The 12,967-nt window shown below is 39.5% G+C and overlaps 2 protein-coding genes across 2 annotated transcripts in view; both read right to left on the minus strand.

Moving 5' to 3' along the window:
* LOC118700378 (histone acetyltransferase KAT6A-like) overlaps positions 1 to 12,967 on the minus strand; it is a 75,661-nt gene that overhangs the window by 59,333 nt on the left and 3,361 nt on the right. The gene's annotated exons all lie outside the window — the stretch shown is intronic.
* The window catches only part of KAT6A (lysine acetyltransferase 6A), a 28,174-nt gene that overhangs the window by 11,803 nt on the left and 3,404 nt on the right, over positions 1 to 12,967 (minus strand). Inside the window, 7 exon segments of the mRNA XM_036396618.1 lie at positions 40 to 155; positions 1,028 to 1,146; positions 2,427 to 2,740; positions 3,533 to 3,668; positions 4,438 to 4,519; positions 4,762 to 4,877; positions 5,686 to 5,794. Of these exon segments, the coding sequence (XP_036252511.1) occupies positions 40 to 155; positions 1,028 to 1,146; positions 2,427 to 2,740; positions 3,533 to 3,668; positions 4,438 to 4,519; positions 4,762 to 4,877; positions 5,686 to 5,794 (992 nt within the window).

A 12,967-nucleotide genomic window follows, 5' to 3' on the forward strand; every position in this document is an offset into this window, starting at 1 on the left:
TTCCCAAAAAGACTGAAGAGGAACAAAGCAGAGTCTTACCTTGAGTATTCCTGTGGATATGGGGAGGAGTACCAGGTCTGGATTTCGTATTTGCCAAATTCTATAACAGAAGGGCAGCGCACTTGTGGATCAGGAGGCCCAGTCACCCCTACTTTCTATGCAAGGGGAAAAAAACCCTTGTTTTTTTCATGAATTTCCAAGTGAAAGACTTTTAAGATTAAATAAATTAAAACAGTTTTATCTAGACAGTCCATCCTGCTTGAACTCGCTGGTAATGAGGAAGATGCAGATGTTGCTCTCTGACACTAAAAACCAGCACCAGTCACACTTCAAAAGCAACCATGTGATTCACAAAAAGAAGGAATTAATAAATATTATCACACCATGGATCTCCACTACCCTTCACAGTGTTGCATGTCATAGTTTTAAACACAAATTAGTCGAAAGTGAAGTTTAATACAATCTTTTTTTGAGTCTTCTTGTCATTTTCTTACTTGTTATCTCAATGGTGAAGAACAGGAACATAAACTGCTCCTGAGGTTAAAAACTAGAATATGAAAGTATTTAACATTACACATTAGTGTTTTCCCAGCTCTGAGACCAGAGGGATTACTGTGAATGTAGCAGCTACCAAACCAACATTCAGGATGTAACAACCTTCTTATCATCACAAGTGCTGAAGAATTAAAGAAAAACCTCACATTTATTAGAAGAAAAAAATAGAAAATACACTATTTTAGACTACTTATTTACTTACAGCCTTTATTTCCCCTGTCCCTCTGATAATAACTGTGTGTTTTATAGCAACTAAAAATAAGGATACCAAATGCCCTTCTTTCAAAGAAAACAAATGCTTTCTCAACTCGTGAAGATTTTATCTCTAAAGACTGTCACTCACAGAATGACAGAAATCCAAGTATTAAAATATCATAATATGAACCACCTGGACTGCTGTTACTAACAAATGAGGACACTTCAAGCTGGAGATCAGCAACTCATGTGAAGAGTAGTGAAAATTTCACTTTACCTGCAGTGCTTGTTCCTGAATATCTCGAAACAACTCCATGTCTTTTTCATTCAAGACATCCTGGCTCCCAAAAAAACGCTCCTCACTTTCTTGCTTTCCATCCCAGCCATCCTGATTGTCTGTAAATGAAAGAGAAAATTGTCTTCACGTACATTTACAAAAAAGTATTTGCTTTTAGTGCAGTGGCTGCATTCACACACTGGGCCAGGTTTTTTTTGGATGGGATTTTCTATTCAGATTTGGGACCACAAAGGAAGAACAGGTTCTAGATTTGGGACCATGTCCTACATTTAAGCTGGTCCAAATGTCACCACCTAGATATTCATAGTACCATGAAGGCACAAATGGCTTGCCACCAAGTCTGTTTTTCACAAACAAGGATCACAACTATTTAACCACATATCTGGCAAAACCAAAACCAGGACACCTACATTCATCACCTTGGAAATACCCCTTCAACAAAAACAAACAAACCTAAACAAAAAACCCAACAAAACCCTCTAGAACTTCACCTCACTCCCAAAGTATTAAGAACACATTGCTGTTCTTCCAGCAGCAGCCAGGTTAATGCAGGTAACTAATCTAAAGCTGTAAATATAGTATTTTATTGTGGAATATTTCCCAATACCTGCTTAGGAACAATTCAGGACCATCCAACAATGGACCATCCAAGTCTGAATACAGAAATTAAATAAAGGTCCAGGCACAGATAGTATCTTAAGCTAGAAAAGCAAAACAAATAAGGAAAGCAGAAGTGCATTCCAAAGGGAAAGGACAGTTTTCAGCAAGAAGATGCCAAGCTGCACTAACAGGCTCCTTAATGGCTGAGAAAATGAAGGAACATTTGCATGCATCCATAGATTGGAAACTCCTGGGTCTGTCAGACTGGTTTTAGTTATCTGTTTTCCATTTCACACTTCCACCTTGCTGCTCTTAATTTTTATGAACCACTGCCTATGTTATTTCTTCCACATGTGACATTATTTAGCCCATTTCCTAGGCTGTCTGCAAATCCCTCCTTACCAATGGGCATTCTACCTCACTGTCATCACTTAACCCCTGATAACCCCTTGCCATCATACATAAGGCACAGATATAATCTAAAGCTGTAAACATTTTATTGTGGAATATTTCCCAATACCTGCTTAGGAACAATTCAGGGCCATCCAACAATGGACCATCCAATTCTGAATAGAATTGATAGAGGCTAAGATCTCTAGGATCACTTCCTTTTCCCAGCTTGTATTCTACCTTAATGCACCAAAGGCAAGTGCAATCCAGTGTTAACTTCCAGCTCAAAGTTTCCAGCCTCTAACAATTCAGTCAGTTCAACATCCTGGCCTTTGAACATTTCCTTGGTATACAGGATACTTACATTGGCAGGGTGAAAAATCTTTACCTGTGGGCCATTCTGAAGTGCTGGATTTCCTGGTACCCTTTTTCCTGATCCTATACTGCTGAGAATAGTCAACCACTTCTCCTCGAGCTTTTCGTCCATCAGGGGAAGGAGTGAAGAATTTAGTAAGGCCATCTATAAGCCCTTTGGTTTTCTTGTTAAACTTCAAGGTGTTGCTGCCATCTCTGCAGAAGTCCAAACCATCTGTCTGTTCCAGGTACCCTCCTTCTGATGGTGCTGACTGGTTGGCCAGAGCCATCTTACGCTTCCGACCCCGGCCAGGACCGGCGCGGACTTTGCTGAAAGGACCTTTTGATCTAAAGGGTAAGAAGGGGGAAAAAAATATGGTCAAAAGATATGCTCAGGTGGCCCAGCATCTTCTCTATTGATTTATTTATCAACCACACAGAATATGAGCTGAAGAATTTAATAATATGTGAGTCATCAAGAGTCTGTGCACCAGGATTGAAACATCTCAGTAGAAGGTGCTGTACTGTTTTTCTCTACACTGAACATTATGTCAAACTAATCTGAGTATAAAGAATAGATTTTCACCAAATTTAACATAACATTAGATTTTAAAATCAGTAACCAGAAGAAATAAATTGCACAGAAGGCTTCAATTGATGCAATCATTAAACATTTACACTTGTCATTTGCCATAGTTTTTGTACTGATAGGGAATTGTTGTAAAAATTCCACAGAAAGTTAAACCACAAAGGATGTGCCTGTTGTCTAAGAACCTCTACCACTGATGGTCACCTTAGCTGAAACAGCACTGCTCTCCAACCAGCTGCAATCTTAAAGACTGTAAACTTTAAAACTCTATTGAAATGGAAGTCATCCAGCAAAAGAGATTACATGAACAGCAACATTTGTTTATGACTATAAGGAATAGTTCAAAAAGAAATAGTAAATTACTACAAAGAGTAAAAAATCTCAGCCAAAAGAAGCACTAAGGTTACTTTTAGTCTTTCACAGCCCTTTTCAGAAAATCTCTAATGAACAGCTCTGAATTGTAAAAGAAAACTTCTCACAAAGTAGAGACTTTAGAAACACCCCAAATTCCTACAGAATTTCCCATCTCCCTCTCCCTTGCAGAGACTTACGTTGTGTTTTGATTCTTTAACCTGTTTTTAGGACGTCCTATTGGGTTAGCATAGCGTCTTTTTATCTGTGCTGCCTTCTTCTGTAGAAGTTTTCTTCCTTTCTTCCGTGGTCGACATATTTGACATATCCACATACCTGTAACACAAAATCACTGAATGCAAAAGACATCTGTATAGGGCAAAAGGGAGAAATCCTGAGATTAAGGGGAACAACAGTTCCAAAGGCACTGATTATCACATATATGTGTAAGGAGAATTATGGGGATGCTTCAACAATCCAAACTCAAATCTTGTTAATATTCCCCAGCCCCCAAAGAGTTCCAAACACAAAGGAAGTCTCTTGAATTGGTAGTACATCATCAGAAAACCGTAATTAAATGATTAATTATCCCATTATCTGCTTGTGACTATACTTCTTTCAGCTATCTTATATATGGAAGTTTTCTTCTAAAACTTCCAAGGAAGAAAGGAAGGTTTCCTTCCTGCCAAGGAAGAGTCTTCCATAGATAATCTGCTGTCTGATAGGAAAGAGATCTGTCCAGAATATTCTACTGTCCAAATGGATATCACTTCAAAAACACATCAACCATCTCCTTCTTTTGTACAAGGCTATTCATACAAATGAAAGCTGATCGTCTTAATCTGCAGGGATCACTTCTATTACTTCAAACCTCAAGAATTTTTTTTCCAAATCCTTCACAGAGAGCAATGTACAGGAAACAGGAGATAGTGAAAAAACCTGGATGTGAAGTTCTGACCCTCTGGTTTCTAATACCTGAAAGGTAATTCCAAACAAAAACGAGCTAAATGTAGCTAAAAGAGGATCAAATAAGTGGAAGCACTGCCTGCCCACTGACCTCTTCCAACACCACCTTAAATGATCGTTTTCACCACAAAGTGCTCACCTTTTGGCATCCTGGTAAGAGGAGGATCACAGCATTCCATGTGAAAGCCACGGTCACAGGAGTCACAGAACAGCATGTTATCCTGTGGAGGACATAACCTCTCAATGTGTGCATCAGCACCAAGCCCTGCATTCATCTGCCACTATCCCAGAGAGCAGGCACACAGCTCTCAGCTACAATTCAAGGTATTTCACAGGTCTCAGGGTACCAGACTAAAATAAAAACTGCAGATATTTGCCTCTAGTATAATTTGATTTTGTAGTTTAGCATAACAGCCACAAAACTGGTGTGCACTTCATTCAATCCATACTTCACTGTACTCACAGCATTTTTCCCTTGGTCTCTACAGGAACTGCATGTTTTGCATTCAATACATTGCCATCGCAAGGCCTTGACTCGCACGGTCAGCTCTGGAGAGAACTTCAAACAGGACGGATGACCTAGAGAAAAATAGGAAATGTTACTGGTGAAATCATAGAGAAAAAAGAGAAAATGTTACCAGTGAAATCATAGAGAAAAATTGGAAATGTTACTGGTGAAATCATAGAGAAAAAAGAGAGAATGTTACCAGTGAAATCATAGAGAAAAATTGGAAATGTTACTGGTGAAATCATAGAGAAAAAAGAGAAAATGTTACCAGTGAAATCATAGAGAAAAATAGGAAATGTTACTGGTGAAATCATAGAGAAAAAAAGAGAGAAAATGTTCCTGGTAAAATCACTATACCTCTGTTAATGGCCATAGATACCTCATGTAGAGAGTACTTAATCAATGATGTATTCTCATGCAGAATTTTGGCTACCCAGATATTCCTATTTTTAAGTGCTTCTATTCTACCTACTTATAACACAAACCAATGCCCTAGATAGCAAACAGTAGGCCCACATGCAAAAAGAACCCAAAGATAATTCTTCCTAACTGAATTGAGAAATTGAGGGTGAAACCGGTCTTCATAGCCACATTAAAAAACAACAAACTCCCAGGAGCCAAATGAGTTATTTGTGCTGGGTTAACTCAGCTGCCTCCTCTTTGCAAGCCTGAGATTCAGCTGAACTATCCCTGTATTTTAGGGATAGAAAGATATTCCTCACATGGCAGGAGTGACTCCAGCAGAATTCTCTATTTTAAATGGGAAGACTCTCAGTGGATGCACACTCCCTGTGTGCAGGGGCAGCACCAGGCAGAGCAGCAGCTGCTCTGTCTCAAGGGAAGGGTGTGAAAGCAGCAGCCCTGGCAATGGTCACCTACCACTGTTGCCACAGTCAGCACAGGAGATGAGCTCTTCAGGTTTCTTCTCCCGGTTTTGCTCTTTTGTACCAAGGCAGAAACTGCAAATTGGGATTGGTTCAGCAACCGGCTGTGAGGAAAAGAGACAGTGAGAGCACTGGGTGTCTCGAGGGAGCAAACTGGAGCACGTGAAATGGCACAGGCATTTCTATATCACATCAATAGGATGGAATACACATCACACCTCAAAGATTTTATCTGGTTCTCACATTCAATACAGCACTAACTGAACAGAAGTTAGTACTCCAAAGTACAAAAACTGTTAACACTGTTATGAAAAACTTAAATAAAATCTTCCTGCAGAAAATGGTTCTTTTTCTGTTCATGACTGGACTCAGGTGTCAGACATGTAGCTGCTTGCAGTCAGCATCAGGTTTACTGGGGGAAAACCCTTGGGTATGGAGGGTCAATCAGTGCTTCCAGTTCTTAGGAATCAAGATTCCAGGAATTACTTTTACCTTCTACCTTTGGAAAGGAAAGCTCTAACACTCATGCAATTTTTTCAGGGGAAAAATAAAATTATTTCACTCCAGGAAGTGCATGAGCAATTTATTTCATCAAAGAGAGTTTCACAGACAGTCAATAGCCTAAGACACTAGTTCTTTTCTGTTTTAGCCAGTATTTGTGCATACTCTGTTCATCCCCACAGTTTTTCAAGATTGGATGCCCACATGTAACACTGTCTAGGTTTGGAAGAACCAGATCAAAGATGATCCTTCATAGCTTCAATGTTTCCTGTATTTACCATCCTGGCAAGCTGCAAGCAAACACTTTACCACATTTAAAAAAACCCAAAACATCTACAGTTCTGGGGAAGGCTCTACTAGAATTCAGAATGTTTTAATTAATGAAATTGGAACAATTTTGAACGTGGAGATCAGGCTACTCTCCCCAAGCTTCTGTGTGAGACTGTTATGCTAAGTATGGAGAGATTTCTCTGCTGCTGTGTTTGTTCAGCAAAGAACATCCTGGCAAGTGAAAAATGCAAGCACACAATGAAAGATTAGTGAAAACAAGACTGGAAACAGGCAGCTCGGTTTCATACTGCAAATTTTTGGCAGACATTCAACTCCTTCTGCTGTTTTGCTTGCAAGCACATCTCTCTGTGTGATGTCACCAGATTCAGTGAGGGAGGGAGCCAGAACAAATTGGGCTGACAGTGTCTTACAGGCTGCCAGCCTCTCTGCACATGTTGTTACTATACAAAGGGTTTCTAGAAACCAAATGTGCTTTGAAGATTCTCAGACTCCGCTCTCCCAAAGGCGACTACGGAGAAGCGCCTAAGGAGAAACGCGTGTGTAGGAATTTTACAATGTCGTTTTTGGCAAAGCCATCTGCTTTGTAATCTTCTTAATTTAGGAAAAGCGAGGTTAGGAAATGCCTCAAAACTCACAGTCAAGTCTGCAGCCACAATGGTCACTTGTCAGTAATGTTAAAGCACTTTACAGATGTTTTAATGCCACCTGAGGCTCACTAGAGAGCAGGACTATCTTTGTCCCACCCTCACAAATTTCCTTCTGCTCCTCATTGTGGTTGGAATGGAGTGGGTATAGAATTTAAATCAACACAAACATTCACGGAGTGGGTATAGAATTTAAACCAACACAAACATTCACGGAGTGGGTATAGAATTTAAACCAACACAAACATTCACGGAGTGGGTATAGAATTTAAATCAACACAAACATTCACGGAGTGGGTATAGAATTTAAATCAACACAAACATTCACACCAACTTTTGGTTTTTTTTGCTTTGCTCTTTAAGATCCCCTTAACGTGAGCCCCCTAAAGCAATGGTAGATGGCTTCTGAGAATTCAGATAATGCTTTTCTGTGTGTCTGTTTTTAAGCCAGTGACAAATCATTACTCCTCACTTCAAACAGCCCATTCTGTTGCAAAGGTCTTCCTCAAAAGCTGCAGCTCCTGGCAAGAGCAGATGAACCAGAAAAGACAGAGGGAAAGTACAACTTACACCACAGGGAAAAAAAAATGATTTTTAACATGAGGAAACATGTTTCAGTGAGCACAGCATCACTGAGCCTGGTTCCATGCCTTTTGGATCAGTGGCTGGAGAGGAAAACTGCTTCAGTTCCATGGCTCAATAAAATCAGAACCAAGGAATTTCACATTGTCAAAGTAGTTTTACAAATCGTGCAGGCTTTTTTGCTCTATACAGAGAAAACTGCAGAATTTAGGAAATACTATTAAATAATATCAACTTGTAGCAGCAATGGTTGGTAACTAACCCTTCTATAGAAGTTACCAAATCACAACTCTTAATGTTCCCCCCAGACAGTATAGTGAAGGAAAAAAATAAAGCAACTGAGAATAAAAAAGGAAATCCCTTAAAATACTGTTTTTACTCAAGAAAATGATGCTAAATATATTTTAACACACCCAGGAAAAGCTATTACCATAACACAAACGTGTATGTTTGTCTGTGTAAATGGACATTGTCTCTAATTCACTTGTAAGGAAGGAGTGCATTTCCATAGCAGAATGATGGCCTAAAACATGAGACTGCACTGAAAGAAATGTAAGGGAGAGAAAAGACAAAATAGCACAGAAGAAAGGAACAAGCATGAAATACATACCTCATCTTAAGAGAAACAGAGTAATTTAAATAGAAAAATTAACATTTAAAGTAAGTGTTGCTGTTTGAGGAAGGACTAATAGAACTCTGAGAAAATCTGAAATGCTGCTACAAGAGTAGAGTCAAGTGCAAAGGCCAATAGCTTGGATATTAATGAGGTATGTACTGGCTGAATTTTCTGCAGTGATTATTGATATCTGGAAATCAATGCAAAAAATAACGTGAATAGTATCTGGAGCTGACATTCAAACTAAAGAAATTATCTTACTATGAGATATGCACACGGGAAAAACTTCACAGAACGTCAACTGGAAATGCTTGACAGTCAATTGTGTTTAACAACCTTCCCAGAACTAACAAGTTCTCAAATCAGAGGATTAAAACTACTCAAGATTTGTTAGTCACAATCAGAATCACATGCCAAGACTTCCTGACTGCAGACTCAGGGCACTAAGGGAGGAGAGGCCCAGATTTCCTCCTCTGCAGTAGAAAGAAACTCCCTTCACTTGACACTGATGCAGGAGTTCAAGTTCCTCAAGTTTTCTTTAGCCGAAGTTATATCCTGCAAGCTCTCACCTACACTTGGTCCCAGCTTCAGCATTTTCCAGAAAATAAAGGATGCTGTCTTGGGATGACAGATGATTGTATGACTCTATTTTAGATCAAAGATATTTCTAAGAAGTCACAGCCTTCCACAGCTGCAAAAGGAAAAGACACCACTACAGGCAGGAGCAAGCTGAAATATTAAACTGCAAAACACCTTGCATTTATAATATACTAATATTTAATATTTAATACTAATATTTATAATATTATAATATATAATACTTAGATGGTCACAAAAAATAAGGAACTTCAGCACTGACTTTGATTCCTAGAAATAACAATAAGTTATATATAATAAGAAGAAATATTAATAAGTTATTTTGGGGATGAGATTTTTGTTAAAACCTAACTAATGTCTGTGCAGAGAGGTAATTGTTCTATCTTTAAATACTGAACACTGCTTTGCCTCAAGATTAGCAGCATCCCTAAAGGAATGGAAAATACTTCAGTTAGAAAACGAGCAGAAGGAAGAGAATGCAGGGCCCCCATGATACCAGAGAAGACACAAAGGAGCTGTCAGTGAGTGCTCCATGCACGTTAAAGATCTCTACCTGCTTCAAGGCTGCTACTTGTGGTTTACCCAGGACACCCACACAACCTCAACCCTGAGACCAAATCCTACTCAGTTTTTTAAACTTCACCACCTTGAGCACAGAATGGAGAGAATACTGTTAAAAATACTTCCTCCACAGTAGTACCCATTGACACAGACAATTAATATCTGATGTCTGACCAGAGTGACACGAGTGACAAACTTTGCCTCTAAGTTATCAGCACTCTGGTACCACTCAGCCCAATCCACACTGAATGCATCACATCAGAACATCCAGTCACAGGTGTCCATGGCAAGAATATTTAGGATTTCCTTCAATGTGCTCCATTACTCCAAGCTACTTCACCTGTTCACTAATTGAGTGAATAAAGTTCAAAGTAATTTTTTACCACTTGTGTTTCCAGAGTTCCACAGAGTACAGATGGAGGCCATCTGTTATCCACAGCAAGGTTTTTTTAGACAGAACTACAGACTTCCCTTCCTCAGAACCAGCTGGAAGAGAGTGAATCCTAATCCTCCTCCAGCTGAGAGCCTAAGCTTGAACAGCGCCCTTGGAGAGATGGGTGAGCTCTCAATATGTAATTACAGTGTTCCAGTTGCAGATCATTTATGTGCTCCACCCCACATAAATCAATCCAAAAATAACCTCTTTTCAGTCATTGGGCAGTTGTTTCATTTAAGACATGGAATTACCAATTACTGACTTTAAAGAGGCACAATCTAGCAATAGTTATTGTATGCTTAAAGGCCTTCAAAACAACTAACATTCCCTCATAGATAGCAACTTTCTAAAAAGATACAAGAGGTTTGGCTTCATGTGAGTTCATGAGTGCACACTGGGATCTAGAATTACTACTGGGAGGAAGGAAGGCCTGGAGGATGCTGTATGTACAATATCCACAGTTAAACTGACTGAAAAGTACACAAAACAAGGAAACACACACACCATAAAGAACATGCCAGACAGCAGCACAGGGAATCTGCTTTAAGTATTACTCCACTTTTCAGCCACAGAAGTTCCTCTCGTTTTTTTTTTTGGGAAGCACTTCCTGAATTTTGGCTTTAAACTCTCACCTGTACTGCAGGATAATATTCAGATATTTACTTAAAGGTTGCTGCAGCCACAGACAGTTTGAACTGACCTAAAAGACAGTTTCAAGGCCAGTGCAAATGGATATCACATATACCACCTGTATTTTCCTTCTAATTGAGGAAGAAACAGTCCTACTATTGCCCTGAGATCAAATTTCAGATGCTCTGGGAGCTTCTAACACCTAAAGAGCAATTATTTCCATTTCTCCTTCAGTGAGCTGATATGCTATTGCTGGTTTTTTTTAAATAATAATAATAATGATTTTACAAAGATTCTTTCTGTACTAAGTGTCAACAAAACAACAGCAGAGCAAGCTATCTTTAAGGCATTCACCCTTAAGCTGTAATAAGCTGCAGGTCTTAAGTTCCTCATGATGTTGTACCAGGAAAGAGCTCCTTGCTCTTCAGCAATATTAAATATTACTGTGTTGTAGCAGTCTCTCAAAGCAATTATTGCATTGTAGTAATACTGTATTAACTACTCAACAGTTGTGCTGGCTTTGGCTGAGATCCTGTTCATTCTTCTCCCAGTAGCTGTGTTTGGTAGGATGAGAATCCTCTGGATATCTCACTGATCTTTCAGCTGTTGCCAAGTAGAGTTTACCCCAAAATCCAGGATTTTTCAGCTTCTCAGCCCAGCTGCAGTGAGCAGGCACAGGATGCTGGGGGGACACAGCTGGGAGAGCTGACCCAGCCTATCCAAAGAGCTGCTCTAGACCACATTTTGTCATGCTCAGTACATGAACTGGGGAGAAGCTGTCTGGGGGCTGCTGCTCAGGGACTGCCAGGCCATCAATTGGCAGCTGGGAGGTTGAACTTTCTTGCTCATGTTACTGCCAAGGCTCTTCTAAGAATCAAAGGAAACCTCGTCACAATATTCCCAAAGAATCTGTACCAAGTATATTCCATTAAAGAGAAAAAAATCCCTCAGCACTCTCAAGAACCCACTAAATCCAAAAAAAATCACTGTAGCACAGTATGTCACCCCCACCTGCAGAAACTGGTTGGGATTTTACAGAAAGCAGAGGAGTGAAGGTCATTGCACTGTCTGCATGGAAAAGAAAGCAAGCAACCAAGAAGAAAACAAAACTAAAAAATAAACTGTCCTAAAAACCCTGCAGAACAGAAACTTTGAGCCACCAGCAACGTGCCAGTCAATTCATGCTGGCAGAACCTACAGTTTGAACATTTTATATTCAAAATTACCTCAGACTACTATGAAACTCTGCCTGAGTTAGCCAGCACAGAGATGAAGAGCAGACACCTAGGGTTAAACACAAGCACACAGAGACACAAAAACTCAGGAGAATTTATTGAAAGAACACCTTGCAAAATTGATATTTTTCCAGGGTGGACAAAAACCAAATCCCAGCCTAAATTCAGTATTTATAGTAGCTCATTTATAGTAGCTCATACCACCATTCAGCACTCTGATTTGTAACATTTTAAGACCAGCACAGGGAACAATTAATCTCAAAAAATATCAAGCTGCTCCTGAGTTTCAGCACATTCCAAGAAGCCTGAGGAGGCAGTGAAACACACTGTGTTAATAACATGAACATTGGTACCAACACCCTCAACCCAGTCACCTCCTGGGCCAGGTTTGTTTCTATAATCCACTTTTCATAACATTTTACACCTGTACTGATCTCATTATGGACAAAGTTGGGGACTTAAGAAACATTTGTAGTCAGAACACTGGAATTTTCAGCATAGTAATAGTTCCTACATTAAGCCAGCCCACAGCACACTGACAAGTTAAGTAAAGCTCCCACAGTTAAATCAGAACTTCAGGGAAACTTTACTGCTGATAAAGGATTTTCTTTTCTTTATGAAGAAGACTCGTACAGCAGCTTTAAATCTTCAAATCCTAATAGATCATTAAAGCATCTCTCACCAGAGAGGGAAGCTGACTGCAAAAATCAGGAGTAGGACACACCCAAAGAATTCATCCCTGAACAGGATATTCAGAATAATCAAAAATGTCCCATTCTGTTGAAAAATGTATCTTTTTAGGATAAAAAAGAATAATTTTCACATTCTAGATGACCTGGACATAAGTAGCACAAATATATGAACCACTGGCAAATTGATCTTCAGTAAAAAAAGACAAGCTTCTGTTCTACTCTGCATTCACACTAACAGAAAGAATAAGAAGATACTGACTGGGCATGAATTTCACTCCAACACCTTCCTCTTGAGGATCAATGACCTTAGGAATGCAGAGGTATGGTAGAAAGGAGGGGGAAACCACAAAAAATAAGAGAAAGCAACAGAAAAAATTATTTGTTTTTAATAAAGAACATCTATTTCAAATGGGGGAGAGAGGAGGGGGCAGAGGGTACAGAAGTCCCTGAGTGCTCCTACCAGGACCTCCACGCCCTCTAGATCACAGAATG

Source organism: Molothrus ater, chromosome 28 (genome assembly GCF_012460135.2).
Source record: "Molothrus ater isolate BHLD 08-10-18 breed brown headed cowbird chromosome 28, BPBGC_Mater_1.1, whole genome shotgun sequence".
Lineage (NCBI taxonomy): Eukaryota > Metazoa > Chordata > Aves > Passeriformes > Icteridae > Molothrus > Molothrus ater.